Source organism: Cyprinus carpio, chromosome B1 (genome assembly GCF_018340385.1).
Source record: "Cyprinus carpio isolate SPL01 chromosome B1, ASM1834038v1, whole genome shotgun sequence".
In the NCBI taxonomy this organism is placed as follows: Eukaryota; Metazoa; Chordata; class Actinopteri; order Cypriniformes; family Cyprinidae; genus Cyprinus; species Cyprinus carpio.
The window spans coordinates 1,057,985-1,074,363 of record NC_056597.1 but is presented as its reverse complement, the minus strand read 5'-3'; the positions used below and the strand labels follow the sequence as shown (position 1 = coordinate 1,074,363).

At 34.9% G+C, this 16,379-nt stretch overlaps 1 protein-coding gene across 3 annotated transcripts in view; it reads left to right on the top strand.

Moving 5' to 3' along the window:
- The window catches only part of LOC109105396 (2-hydroxyacylsphingosine 1-beta-galactosyltransferase-like), a 33,949-nt gene extending 22,803 nt beyond the window's left edge, over window positions 1-11,146 (top strand). For all 3 annotated transcript variants that reach the window (XM_042716133.1, XM_042716132.1, XM_042716134.1), the window contains exons 3-6: window positions 2,394-2,536; window positions 5,832-5,908; window positions 7,617-7,836; window positions 8,557-11,146. In XM_042716133.1, coding sequence (XP_042572067.1) covers window positions 2,394-2,536; window positions 5,832-5,908; window positions 7,617-7,836; window positions 8,557-8,917 — 801 coding nt within the window. In that variant the 3' untranslated portion in view covers window positions 8,918-11,146. The remainder of the gene's footprint in view (window positions 1-2,393; window positions 2,537-5,831; window positions 5,909-7,616; window positions 7,837-8,556) is intronic.
- The last annotated feature ends 5,233 nt before the right edge of the window (window positions 11,147-16,379 follow it).

Below are 16,379 nucleotides of genomic sequence, written 5' to 3'. Positions count from 1 at the left end.
ATAAACAAGTAGCTATATAAACATATATCCAGTATATTAAAGTCATTATTAACTCTGTTTTGGCTCATTTAACTGCTAATAATATGAAGTTTTGATTTTGCCACCAGGGCGTTATGCTCACAAAGGCTGTTCTTATCAATGCGGTTGATAGTGCAGAGCTGTCCACTGAATAGGAGTGGGGGTTCTAAACCTAAGCTTGCACTTTTGGAATACCAAGCGCCCAAATGGCCTCATTGTATGCTGCAGAGCCATAATGCAAATAGCGTGTTTGTCGGTGCAGGGTGTGTGAGTGTGTGTTTATGTGTGTAAATGTGCCCATTGTTGGGTGTGTATGAAGGACACTGAGACCAGTGTGAGGAGCGGACAGTCAGTGCCAGGCCAATGCAGGCTGTTCAGCTGCAGCTGGACTCCCTCAACCAGCAAAAAAGCAGGTCTTACACAAAAAAACCTACTCATTTTGAAGCTATGCTAACTGCTAATACAAAAGGCTTACACTAAGTCTCATTGATACCATTCATTTTTTTGTGTTAACAATTGCACTACAGTGCTAACAATGCACTTTCTACTTACCATAATGCACTACTTACCATAATGACCAAGAGTTGCTTAGCATTGCTAATATTGTGATAGGCCACTTCAAGTCATGCTTTAATAAATGCTAAATGCTAACACAAAGCCTTACTCATCTTAGATTTTTATCTTGCATTTGTGTAATATGTAAATATGTAAGATTATAATCAACAGCCAAATTTTGAAATATCTACCAACAATTTAAAACTAATTAAAATGTTAAAATGGCAAGCTCATGATTTTGGTAAAGCACTTATTGCTTATTATTTAAGTGACGTGACGTGACATACAGCCAAGTATGGTGACCCATACTCCGAAGTTTATAATTTGAACTATAAATCTGTCCTTTTTAAAATAATAGTTTTTGTTGTAGGAATACTTTATAGGTGGAGGAACTTCTGGGCATGTATTGCCATTTTTACTGTGATAGAAACATCATGTCCCTTTTCTGGTAATTTTGCACATATTGTGTGAAATTGCTGGGTTTAACAACATTATTCTGCAAACAGATGAAGTTGTAGACATGCTGAATGTGATGACAGACTGCATTTTCATATTCTCACATGGCTTGCTCAATGTAGAATTATCTGAAATCAAATGACAAAATATCTTTGGCTGACACAACTGTCCCAGAGCCGTCTGTTTCATTTTCCCATCTTGGAGTTTAATATAGCCATAGTTTAATATAGCCATAGAGTACCTCCTTTTAGTCTTATCTTTGTGTTCATGTTCTGCTTTAAGTGGCTTAAGGTCATCTTTTAATACTAAATCCAGCCAAGAGCAGTGAGGGGCTTTTCTTTTTCTTGTCAGTATATTTGTTTGGTTAATAGTACAGTATGTAATCTAAGTTCTTTTATTAATCATTTTTATTTACCCCAGTATTAGTTACTAAAGCAGGATAACATGATCCTGTGCTTTGTAGGCTCCAGATGGCTGTCCATGGATGTACCAAGGTTTAACACATTTTTAAAAATCAACTGTCACAAGCTGAGGTTTTGTTCAATCTGGCTCTTGATCTAAAGTGGGTTTGACACATCTGGTCTGAAGTCTTATTTACACCACTTAAAAAAGACATTTGTACATCCCATTTGCTAAACAATACATCCTAATCAAAATTAAATTCACATTGAAAAATTCATAAACTAATCATTTCACCTTGTAGATATCCTAATCAAGATTTTTTTCAGGTTGAAGGATTTTTAAACATGCAATCTGTCTTTGTCAAAGGTAAAGTAGCTCAAGACATGTCCACACCTTAAAAGCATTTTATTGTATGAACCAAATGTTTTCACCTTGTTAGAAATAGAAAGTTCAAAGTTGTGAGTAATGTCACTTTAAGCCTTGGACAAACTATATTTCAGTGTGATGGTGAAGTTGCATTCTTCAGCCATTTCATTGCATGTTTACAACAGCAGAACCTCATAAAAAAAAACTTTTCATATTGTGTTGCTAACAAACCTTATGTTCTCTTCTGTTCAAAGTGCTTACCTTAGTATCAGATGGTAATACTGTACTGTGGTACTGAATAATTACCAGATTCATATACAGTGGTATTTATGTATGGTTGTTATTTTACAGAGATATTTCTAGCGTAACTGACCCCTAAAATAACTTTTATTGTAACCTAATGTAGTCATTTTAAATTATATTTTCAAGTCAAACAAAACCATTTAGTTTAAATGCTACTACATCTACAATGAAATTCTTCCATGTTTGGTCTGGCTTTTGATTTCCATATAATGTTGAATTGTTTTTTCTTGAGAATATAGTCACCACAAATATCCTAGATTGTTGAACTGTGTATTTGATTTGGATGTGTACAGGAGTTTGAAGCCTGGGTGAAGGATACAGATGAACATGGTTTCGTAGTGGTGTCTTTTGGTGCAGGAGTGAAGTATCTGTCAGAAGACATTGCTCAGAAACTTGCAGGAGCCTTGAGCCGTCTTCCCCAGAGAGTCATCTGGAGGTACTGCTGTTCATTTCTTCTTTTATGTGATCAGTGAACCATTATTCCAAAAGATCAAACCACCAGTGCATCTTTCCATTATAGTTTTTTTCTTCTTCTATCAAATAGTATCCATTGGCAACTAACCTCTGGTGGCGGGTCAATGATAAGTGTGTGGCTACAACTAACTATTTTGTTTTCCATTTCCAAACCAGTAATCCCTCATTCAAAATTATCTGATGGTTTCGTTAGACTTTCCAATGGTTTCTAAATGCAAAACTTTATGAATTAATTTTGGACTAAAGCCTTGTACGTACAGATTCACTTGTTTATTAAGAGTATTTCCAGTAATTATGATTAATCTCAATATGTTTGTTTTAGATCCTAATAAATATTCATCCTTTGTTGGCAGTGGAGGGATATTTGATCCTTTGAGATGGTGGTACAGAAGTCATGATCCTCTTAAAATCTTAAAAAGAAAAAAAGAAAATGTAATGATTATTCTGATCATCATTTTGTTGTGTTGTAACAGTTTAAATCTTTCTCTGTAATGCACATTCATTACAATAGGCTCAGTGAATAATACTCTCTAAAATGGTTTCAAAATGGTTTTTGAAACCTGACCTTAATTTATATAGGAATTAAGGGGCCCTTTACCCAAAAATGAAAATTGTCATTATTTACTTATTTACCCTCATGTCATAAACAGTTTGATTTTATTTCTGCGAAACACAAAGATAGAAATTGTATAAAGAATTGTACTGTTTCCTTTTACTATACAATTACAATTAATGGGAGCTACTGTACAAAAAAGTAGAGCATACAATACAACTTGTGCTACAATCCAAGTCATCTGAAGCCACATCATATCTTTGTGTGAGGAATAGACATTTATTGATTTACTTGATTTATTGACTTTATTGATAATCATGGTAATTTTGCCATCTTTTAAGCTAGAAAGCCTCATAAGGTATTACATTTATGGAAAAGAGCAAACACACAGTGAAAGAAATAAACCCTGGAATCACATGAGGGTTAATAAATAATGGAAATATTTACATTTTTAAGGGAATTATTTATTTATATAAAATTTTATATGAAGCAGAATTGATAACATAATTTAGGATTTGAGAGGTGATCCTCTTGTAAGTTAGCCCAGCTCAAAAAATATGTCACTAGTGCATGTAAACTTTGAATTTCCTGTTGGATTAATTTTGTTTCTTAAAAAAAAAAAAAAAAAATTGTTCTTTTCCTAAATGAACCTGCATGGTTATAAATAGCAGCACCTGTTGTTGTCATAGGCAGTCACATTGTCATGAGCCCCGTAGTCATGCCATATACTCTCAGTTGCGTTCTTGCATTCATGCAAATGTGCCATGGTAAGACTTCACTAATGAGGACACAGATGGGAGTGGAAATGCCCAGGGAACACACACACACACACACACACACACACACACACACACACACACACACACACACACACACACACACACACATGTTTGTTTTTGTGAAAAGTGGGGACATCCCATAGTCATAATGGTTTTTTATACTGTACGAACTGTATATTCTATCGCCCTACACCCACCAACCCTACACCTAACCCTACCCCTTACAGGAAACTTTGTGCATTTTTACTTTCTCAAAAAAAACTCATTCTGTATGGTTTATAAGCGTTTTGAAAAATGGGGACATGGGTTATGTCCTCATAAGTCACCCTCTCCTTGTAATACCTGTGTCATACCCATGTCATTATACAAAGTTGTGTCCTGATATGTCACAAAAACAAACACACACACACACACACACACACACACACACACACACACACACAAATATACTGTAAAGATAGACACACTCCAATGAGGCGCAACAATATACCACTCTTGTAACGTATTCAGACATAAAGTCATGAACATATGGCCTCAACTCTTTCGATGTCACACTGTGCATAGATTATAGTAATGGTAATTTGAGTCACTAGGTGCATCCCAAATTGTCTAAGTTTTGTAGTATAAATAGTGTGAGTAGTGCGTTCACACTGAAAATTCCAAAAATAAAAAGTGCACTTTAAATACCTGGATGATGCACTTAAATAACCAAAAAAAAACAAAAAAACGAAGTGTGGAATGTTGGACACTTCATGCACGCAACTGTCGCAGCTTAAATTACGTAACGAAATGGGAGTGGCTATCAGACTCCGATTATGAATGACACAATAACCTTAGATACTTCATACACTACATGGTTTAGGCTGTGTGTGCTCACCAGTGACAGAGAACCCCATTTCCTTACTAAATCTCAAGCCAGACTTTAAGACAATGGCTTCATATAATCTCCACTGGAGACATCTTGTTGTATTGTTAGTTTAATTAGCTATTTAGCAGATTTAAGACTCTTAAAGCCAATATAAAATCACATGCTGAAGTAACATTTTTTATTATTATCAATGTTAAAAACAGTTGTGCTGCTCCAAAATAGTTTTTGCTGTTTGAATATTCTGTTTCATTTGGCAAAATTTCATTTTGGGGAAGTCGTGGCCTACTGGTTAGAGAGTTTGACTCCTAACCCTGAGATTGTGGGTTTGAGTCTCGGGCCGGCAATACCACGACTGAGGTGCCCTTGAGCAAGGCACCGAACCCCCAACTGCTCCCCGGGCGCCGCAGCATAAATGGCTGCCCACTGCTCCGTGTGTTCACGGTGTGTGTGTTCACTGCTGTGTGTGTGCACATTGGATGTGTTAATTGCAGAGCACAAATTCTGAGTATGGGTCATGGCTGCACAGTATTTCACTTCATGTCACATCAAAATGAATATTCTGTTTCATTTGGAGTCAAATGGGTTGTGAATACTGTTTTAAGTTGCCTTCAATTCCTTTCTCAAAAGTACAATGGTTGTAGCTCTTCATGTTTTGTCAAACCTCATGTTGAATGTTTACAGTATATGTAGTAAAACTATCATGTTTCTAATATATTGAATGCATTACTGCAATGATGTCTTTATAAGCTTTACAAGGTAGAAGGAATCAATCTGATTATTGTCTATTTTTTATCTTTTAATTTTTATTTGCCTTCTCAGTGTAAGCTATGGTATTAATTTAATCTATGCATGCAAAATATTTGGTCTCTGTCCCATATCTTTATTTTAATGCACTTTTGCTTTCCAAATACAAATTCCTGATCTCACTCGTATCTATGATGCTTTGAATAACTAACAAATTCTTCAATCTTGTCAGCTGATGAATGTCCAATCCACAATGTTTAAAGAGTTTGTAGAATGGAATGCTTGTATCTCAATGAGTTTAATCTCTCTGCAGGTTCTCTGGAGTTCCTCCCTCCAATCTGGGCAACAATACTAAACTAGTGGACTGGATGCCACAGAACGACCTCTTGGGTAAGTATCATCATATCTCTCATGAAATGCCACTGAGAATTCAGAAATGTATATGAAGTTGTAATGTTCCCCCCTGAAAAAAAAAATAAAAAATATTATATATATATATATATATATATATATATATATATATATATATATATATATATATATATATATATATATATATATATAATTTAAGAAATGTTTTAAAGCACTGAATTGGCTTATTAGAATGAACTTGTTTGAAGGCTTTTTATATATTTTTATTGGAAAACTGTTTTTCTTTTTGCAGTGTGTGAGGGAGAGAGAGCTCATCCTCCTCATTGCTCTTTTCTGCATCTCTTAGGATAATGTCTCTGTTGTATAGAGGACACAAAGCCTGTGCGTGTGTTTGTTTGTGTGAATGAGTTTCTGTTTCACCATGGGTTTGAGGTCACAGAGGGCCTTTCTGTCTCCATCATTCTTTCTTTTCTCTCTTTCTGTCAATGTCTTTCTGCTGTCCGCAACACTTCCTGTTCTCTGATGACCTAATTGATGCATTCTGTGCTTTGATCTTAAAACAGTTTGGAGAAGAAAAAAGTCTGATACACAAAGTCAGTAGACAAGATGGACCCAAGGCATTTCTTCTCTGGGGAAAAACAAACAAACACTTACTTGTTTAAAGTTCAGCTGGACTGAACTTCAAGATCAATGACACATGGTCAGCACTGTCTCAATAAACAACAGTTGATTTTCCATTTTTAATCAGAGTGCAAAATGCACTTACACACACTGTATGTAGCTTTATGCATAAAATGAAAATGTCCTGCCTTGTGTCAGTACCAGTGAGGGAGTGATACTGTACACACCCCACCCTATCCATGAGAAACCTCGGACAAATTTCCAAAACCGTATGCAAATGTACCTTTGATTTTCCTACGTGTCTTTAAATGTATTTTTAAAGAGATATAAGGGTACTAGATGAGCTAATGTACAACAAGTGACTCTGAAAGGTCAATAAAACCAATAAAATAAAACCAAAAAAAACTTTGTTCATTGTGACTCATTCAGAAGAAGAAGTTAGCATGAACAGGGAAGGATGAGTGTAAAGGCCAACAGTGGCTCATGTTCACACAGAAGTTCAATCATTAGATCAATATTGTAAACTTTTATTTTTCTTATAATTATGATGCTTTTTGTGAGGCACTTATCACTATTGTCTGAATGAAAAATCCCCAATATTAATCTTTGTTCACGCATCCCACTGTTATTCCATGTACATGAATTGTAACTCTAATCACTTATCAATGAGAGGTAGACCTTTACTATTCTAAGCAATCAGCGCAGCGGATGGTAAACTTAAGGAGGGACCCAAATCATATCTAGAATCGAAAATATCATAGGGGTGGACTCATTTTGGCCCAGTTACCACTCAGAACACAATAGAAAAAGAAAAAATCTACTTTTAATGGTCCTGTATTTCATATCAAATATTATCCAATTTGTATTAAAGAAATCATAGTTACTAATGCTACTGTGATGATGAGGAGCCATCCATGCTATTCATCCATTAACCCTGTTGTTACTATGGTCTCCCACAAAATACCACCATTAAACTATGATTACTGTGCAGAGACAACTGTGGTATGGTAAATGTTCTCTGATTCATAGTATTTGTTGGTAAAATGCACATTTCTTTCAGTAATTTAAGTTTTTCTCTAACACTGTATCTGTTGTTCACTCACAGGACACACAAACACACAGGCCTTCTTGAGCCACGGGGGCTTGAACAGCATCTATGAGGCCATGTATCACGGCGTTCCCGTGGTGGGTGTACCACTGTTTGGAGATCACTATGACACCATGACACGAGTTCAGGCCAAAGGCATGGGCATAATGCTTGAGTGGAAAAGGATGAGTGAGGAAGACCTTTATACTGCCATGGTTAATGTCATAACAGACAAAAGGTAATTCAGATCTGTATAAATGCCTGTGTAAAATGAATAAAGTGCAACACACACACACACACACACACACACACACACACACACACACACACACACACACACACACACATACACACACACAAACAAACATGCAGTCATTGTAAAACGTCTATTAAAAAACAGGTAATACAAATCCAAACCCTCACACATAGAGCCTGGTTAATGTTTAATGACTGTGGAATTGGGGTTACTCAAGTTTAATGATAAACAAGACCTGTTAAAAACCCCGCCATGGTGTCAATATTTGCAGACCCATGGTGTTGTAACAAATCCAAGGGAGCCAAAGAGCAATGTAGCCTAAAAAGGTTTTATTCTACAGGCTGAATTTAGTGGTATTACAGTTCATGTTGTTTCAAACCTGAATCACTTTCTTCTGGCGTAGAACACAAAAAGGGATGTTTAGCAGAATGTCCAAGCTGTTTTTTTCCCATAAAATGGTGGATTGAAATTGTTTCCAACAATGTTGTTATGAATAAAAATGAACCTTTTTATTTATTTTGATTAATATATCTCTTCAAATGATTATTAATAACTAATTATTTTGATTTGCATTCACAAAAATATAATAAAATCAGATCTTCATGGAGCTATGGTACAGTGCCATCTTGTGGCCTTTATATCAAGATCAGCATCCTGCTATCTCAGATGTTCTGAAACTTCTCCATCTCTCTTTCTATTAAGGTATCGCGAGCGAGCACAGTTGCTGTCTCAGATTCATAAAGATCAGCCTGGTCATCCAGTGAGTCGAGCAGTTTATTGGATAAGCTATATACTCCGTCACCGTGGTGTCGAACACCTCCGCTCTGCAGTCTATGAGATCCCAACCTACCAGTACTTCTTATTAGACGTCGCTGTGGTGATAGGAGTGTGCCTGCTTCTACTTGGCTACTTGCTATACCGAATAGGCAAGTGCATCCAATCACGATTGGGGCATGGTTCATCTCCAGCGGAGAAGGTGAACGGACACTGTCATAATGGAATTCCAAATGGCAAGCACAAAAGAAATGGCCATGTTAAAAATATTGAAAAGAAACTAAAGTAAAGCACTAGGAGAAATCAACACTAACGCTTCACTAAAGAGAGGAATTAACTACTCTTCACTCAAAGCAGGGCCTATCCAGGAAATAAATACATGGGTCAATAAAGAAACAAACCAACCATGATAACAACAAACTGTAAGTGGGAAGCCAAAGTAAGGAAGAATGGAAGGAATCCAGAAAACATAAATGGAAAGCTCTTGAGGACGTTGTTTTCCCTGTTGATTGGAGTTAATGTTCAGTTGTCCTGAATGTTGAGTTTATCCTTGTGGAAAAAGCAACGGTTTAGAAATGTATGTTTTTAACAAGAAGCTATCATGCTATGGGGCATCAGGTTTTACTACAACCAAATACAACAGAGATCTATATCTGTTTATCTAAATTTCATACATTTTGTGCACAGAGCACTGTTGACTGTTGTGCACTGAATTTAATGTATGTTCTATATTTATGTTTTACGCACTCCATCCCTACTTTGTTTTCATTTCTTCAGGAATAATAATTCTCAGACGTTAGCAAGCTAACATATTTGTTAGTGTTTATGTTGCCAGCCTTGCCTTAATCTTTAATATGCTTTTCGTTTTGCTAACATTACAACCAGCACTAGCTAATGCTGCTAGTTATGCTAGCTATACAAAATGCTAGAGATTTTGTTAGGTATGTTAAACTTGAAATCTTACAATAATTTTGGAATGTTACAGTAGGAGCCAGTATACTGGTGTACTAACAGTCTTAGAGCATCTTAGCCTCTTTTCCTGTTTTGTTTTGTTCTTAACTAATTTCATTTAATGAATTAATAGCAAAACTGTAGTTTCTCTTCAGATAAGGTGAAACATCCCTTCACACTGTCCTCGTGTTGGCAGATATGGGTTCAAATAAGCAAAAGGAGTCAATTTATTAAGCCATTTTACCCATAATATTGTGTTGCTTCATGGATTTTTAGGATTTGAAGTTTAAATTATTCCTCATTGCGGTCATCTTTACTGAATTATTTATTTTATTACGCAAATCATGCTTAGAAGGAACACTTTTTTAATGGGGGGTGGGGGGGTATACAGTAGTTTTTATGTGTGAGTGTCTCGAAATCTCCCAAAACAAACTACATTTTTATTAGAACGTACATCAGACGAGTGTTGTTATCAAAGCAAAAGATTGTTTGCTGACATTTTCCCACAAATCAGTAGAGCTAGAGTGACCTGGAGGAATTTGGTACTGTAATGATTATTTCCCCTGGTGCTCTGCTGGTTTTTCTAACCTTCAGCCATTTTCATTACCATATTTTGGTAACATGTCAATCTAACATTTAGTTGTGTAACATTTCACCAGGTATTTTGTGGTGGTAATAAACTGAACTTCTGAAAATTATTTGTGCGTTAAAGTGCATTCTCAGCCTCAGAGGTTTTATTTTATTTAAAAAAAATGCCACTGGACAACCTGTTATAAAATCACATGCTGGTTTTACAACTCAATGTCAGACTGAACTGTTGCCAGTAATACTCTCATTGTGATTGTTTTAAATGTACCACAACACTGTTCATATTAACATTATATTTCCCAGATCACTAAATAGTCAGATCACCTTAAGAACACTAGGAATCGCAACCAAAATGACTTACAAGAAGATTCACTGACGTTATAATAATTTAAAGCTGTTTTTACCACGAGGTTTAAAGCATTTCTTCAGCCAAGCACTGTTTTAGACTGTCCATACTTGAAAATACACTGGCTGCAATATGGCTGTAAATGCATCAGAGCTATGACTGGTTAAACAGTGACGCACACTCACACACTTTTTAGTTGTCTTGTATGATTTTCAGTATTAATATTAGATGGTTAACAACAGAGGAAAAAGCTGCAGATGTGCTCTAACCTTAAAGGCTGTGTGTGTGTGTCTGTGAGTGGTTATAGATTGTGATTTCTTATATGTAAGGTGTGTATGCGTGTACATTTGAATGGGATTGCTTGAGCCAACTTGTGTCCAGCTTTGGCTTTCTATACTGATCATTTAAAACCAATGCTCCGGTTCACTTACAGTACATCAATGCCTTTCTTTGTCTCTCGTAGTCTGTTTCCAGTCCTTGTAGAAGTAATTGTTAAAGACTGCTTGAAGGAGTTTAGTCTAATATTTTTTAGGTTTTCTTTTCATAATGATTTAATGTGTGTCTGTGTTATGTAAATAAAAATACAAACAAAAATACTAATGGTAAATAAACATTAAATATTTTGTTTGCTTACTCCTGTGGTCTGATGATTCTATCTCAATTGTGATGTAAAATAAGAAAAAGATGCTACCACCTGTAACACCAAAAGAAGTTCAGTAAGCTAGTCTGAAAGTTACAGAGCACATATGTGGTGTCTCACTTCTGTTCTCAAGTTACACTGTCCCGAAGTGGTTAGTCTCTGTTTTTCCCATGACCTCATTGATAACCCTTATTCTGCAAAATGTTCTTTCATGTGCATTTGGTGCTATCAGGTAAATATGGTTTTCTAACTCACTATTATTATCCTGTGACAATGGTGAAGAGCTTTGAATACAATTAACAATTTGCAATAAAAAACAGCAGGGTACTTTTTAGATCTCTTAGTTAATAAATGACTGCGGGGGGAGATGGGGGAGTGTAAATCTACACGCAGTTTGGTCGGCAGGTATCAGGTGTTGTCCTTATGTTTTCAGCACTGTCACATTAGATGGGTGTGTATTCTGAAGATGTATGTGTGTTGATTAAGAGATAAGCTGACACTTTATCCCATCTTTCTCTTAATTATTCACTGACAGTTTAGCATGTGATGTGTGTGTCTTAGTATGCATGTTTGCGTATGAAGACTGTTTAGTGCTAATTAGGGCTTATTGGAAAAACATGCCTGTGGTGATGTTTCTGCAAATTGATATTGATACTTCTTGTTTGTGACACTTTTAAAGTGTGTATTTAGTGAGCTTATTCAGTTTATGAACATGAATCTGAAAATGTTTTATGTTGGTTGGTGTACAGAAAAAGCAAAATTTAACAAAAAATTGGAGATAAGCTGTATTTGATGAAGCAACCATGCTCATTTTTAAGTCCTTTGAGCTCTTTTATCATGATTCGTTTTTTACTGGACTTGCACCCAGTGCTGTACCAGGTGAGTTACAAGTTTACGATATGAAAAGCCAAATGGAGATGATGATGTGATGCAAATGTCAAAATGTATTATTTTACAAATCATGCACTATGATAAAAGTGTTTTGAAATCATAACATAATATTGTGCAAGGAACTGCGTCTTTAAAAATGAATAACCAGGTTGTGCAATCATAATCAAAAAAAACAGAAGAAAAGTTTTTTGCATAAATGTAGAAGTGTGTTTTTCCAATGAGCATGGGTCACAAAAATCACAGAAGATAGGTGTGTTTTTAGAGTTTTGCAAAACTGTATAGTAGGTAGAGGCACCTGTTTTCCAATGAGACTTGGTTGCAATTAAAAGGGCGTGCTTTTGGGAACATAAAGAGTGAGTGGAAGGTCTAGGTGTGATGCTCTTAGCTCTTTTGGAGTCCTCTCCCTGCAGTCCTTGAGTACTCAGTGAGTTCAGAGGATTGATATGTTCTTCAAGGTGGCAAACTTCATTCATATTCCAGGTCATAGGCCGAGAGACAGAGGAGTGAGCAAAAGAGCATCAATTAGAGTCCTGAGAAGCACTCTCTCTTCTTCATTCAGAAAGGTGCCATGATTTGAGCCTGACAGGCTAATAAGGCCTCAACCCCTATAACCTAACCTGATCAGCCTGTCAGGCACAAAGTGGGGCACCTTGCATGCTTTTGAGCCAGTTACCTGAGGCGTAAATGCCATGACACTAACCACTTTAGAACCAGTGGGAAATGATGTCATGACAACGTTGCCTGGCTGATGGCATCACAGGGACATGTGGTCCCAAGCACTTCTAAAAGGCAGCAGGGAAAAAGATAAGACCATAGTATGTGTGTGTTTTGTGTTTGTGTGGGTGTGTGTATATATATATATATATATATATATATATATATATATAAATATATATATATATTATGTATATAAAATATAAAAAAATATATATTAGTGCTGTCAAATGATTAATCACATCCAAAATAAAAGTTTTTGTTTACTACAGAATATATGTGTGTGTACTGTGTATATTTATTATGTATATAAAATACACACACATATAGTATATATTTAGAAAAACAGTGTTCACTTTGTATGTGATAAATGCATATCACGAATTCCGAGTATGTGTGTGTGTGTGTGTGTGTGTTCACTGCTGTGTGTGTGCACTTTGGATGGGATAAATGCAGAGCACGAATTCCGAGTATGGGTCACCATACTTGGCTGTATGTCACCTCACTTTATATGGACATTATAAATATACACAGTACACACATATATTATATGAACAAAAACTTTTATTTTGGATGTGATTAATTGTGATTAATCGGTTGACAGCACTTATATATGTATACACACACACACACACATACACACACACACACTACTATTGCATTTTTATTCTGCCAACCAAACTCTGACCTCTTGATCATGATAAAAGAGAACAAAAATTGAGGAAAATGAAACAGTTATATCTCAACTAGATATATGAGCAGTACTTGTCATTTACTTGTTTTTATTTAAAACAAAAATTGAGCATCATTATACATATGTAGGTTATATAGAGTGTTCTTATTGTTAACTAAAAATATGAAAAACATATCTTTGGTAACTGGAATTAAATAAAATATAACATAAAAAGCTTAGATGAAAATGGGAAATATTGGCATCTAATTAAAATAATTTGAAGTAGTTAGTACCAAAATTACTAAAACTAAAACTGAAATAAAAAAAAAAAAATCTAAATATATTATTATTAATACTAGTAAATGACAAGAACAACAAAAAATAGTAAAACTTAAAATTAACATTTAAAAATAAAAAAACTCCCAAATAATTCAAAATGTTATTAATGACAATAATAGGATATAATCAATACTTAAAAGTAGCACTGTTATATTGTATATTTTATTTGCCTTATTTGTTTTGTACTCATTTTTCTATAAAAATATATATAGTATATAAAAAATTATAAATCGAAATAAAAAAATAAATAAATTGTAGAAGTAACAAAACCATTTGTTGTGCATTTAAAGTTGCTGTCTTTATTTATTTAGAAAGAAAACCACACATTTGTTTTATTTTTGATTGCCAAAAAAATAAAAACAACTATATGTATGCTCTGTAAAGCCAGGAGGACTATAACAGAGAAAAGCAATTCATTAGCATTCTCATTCATCTTGATTACTGTTGCTTCGCTGGCAGGACCCCACTAGAGCTCAAAATGCCATGCGACTCCATGTGTAGGAAAATGGTGCCATGACAGCACTGTCTTGCTGATGGCACCACAAGAATGTGCACAGCCTCAAAGCCTTTCATTAGCAGCTATTCTGAAATGTGATGTAAAACACAACAGACAGGTAAAATATGTCAACTTCGTGCTTAAGCAGTACAAGCTGTTTAAAAAGAATCAATTTAAAATGTAGTGCGATAGATGCTGTGTATATTTTGCTTGCAAAACAACACAAATTGTCAGAATACATGACCACTTTTGAATGGCAATGGAGAATGATGCTTTCTGCAGCCAGATGGTGTAATTATAATCGATCAGCAGGGGCTAAATGCTAAACACCAAACACCCAATCCTTTATCTTTAAACAGTAAATAAAAAAAAAAAAACGAGATTTTCAGTCAGTTGGAAAACCTATCCAAATAGAGAATGTTGGCTTTTATATGTTGGGTCAGCTGACCTGTCTTTGGAGGGTGGATTTGTCTTTGGATTGTGGTTGAAGTTAGCAAAATAATGACAAAATTAATAACAAAACAGCTGACACTGATAACAGCTTTTTCACTCTCAGAAAAAAAAGAAAAAAAAAAATGTCGCTGTGCCAGTACCCTTTCAAAATGTAATTTACCATTCAGGTAGGCTACTGATATGTAGCCTACACTTTTACATTAAGGTACTACTATGCACCATTTATCACCACAGCTTTTGTATCTTTTTTCTTAGAGTGTTTAATATGATCTGATTGGATTTATAAGTTTAAAGAAATGTTGTTTTTATTTATTTTTTATTTTTTTTCTTAAGTGTGTCCTGTCGATTCTAGTTTCCCAATGTAAATTGTACATTTCTACATAAGGGTTCGGGGTCCTAAAGGATGTAGTAGGCTATTTCTTTAAAAACAGTAGGTGGCACTGTTGATTTATAAATGTATACAATCAGAACTACACGTTTCTTCCAATATTAAGCAACTAACAACTTACCGCATATAAGTGAGTGATTAGCAAGATGAAGCCAGACACTGATATTTCCTGTTTCAGTTCTGGCGCACTGTTCTCCATTTATTAACTGCATCTCATGTCCTCGATGATGAATTAGTGAAGGGCAGCCTTTCTGATGTAAACTTCTGCAATATTAAGAATTAATGTGTGGGGTGTGTAGTGTATTAGGCTACTATCATAATAGTGCTGTGTATTTAGATGACACTGCTTTATTTCAGCTGAGAGACTTTTTGCTGTAATCATCTAAAAGCATCTGCTAGCCTAGACACCTCACTTTGTGATTAGACCAGTGTTAAAAACTCAAGGTTGGGTCAAACACAGGAGGGGGAAGAGCTGCTAATAAAAAGTGCAACACTCACACACGCATAATTGCTTTCACTATCAATTATATACCATATAGACTAATTATAGTTTATTCAGATAATAGTAGCAAAGACATTACACTTAGCCTACTGTCCCTCAGTTGTAACACTCTCATGTTTGTTAATTCGATCACTTGGCAACTATTGTTTTTTATAATGAGCAAATTATATTTTCTTTTATACATTGTAGGCTCTTAAAATTAAATGTGTCAATAACAAATCGTGAAAGACGAGAGATAAATTCGAATATTATCATGTATTCTGTTCCAAACACCAGACCTTTGAAGGGATTGAAATACAGAATGTAAGATTAAAACAATTTGCAAAATCTTTCATAATATATTATATCCGCTACAGACTAACTTTTCGTTCACTGAGTAATCTCTATACATACACTGGACAAAAAATGGTATATTATTTATTTTGAAACTTTTCACAGAAATGTGTAGTAAATTTCTAGAATCAAATTATAACACTGAACATGACATTTTAAGTGGACAGACCTATTGTAAAAGCTGCTCCAATAATCTTTTACAACCATTTTTTTTTTTTTTTTTACAAACCTTTTTTTTTGTGTGTGTGTGTGTGTGTAAATTAGATGATATCATCAATATTCTAGATTAGGCTAATTTTTCCACAATGTTACAATTTGACATTTATAACATCACAACTCAGCAACTTATGCATCATCTAGATCTGATATTTTCCCACTCATAAATATGACTTTGCTCAATCATTCATGTGCTCAGAACTCAAAATTACAAATCCACT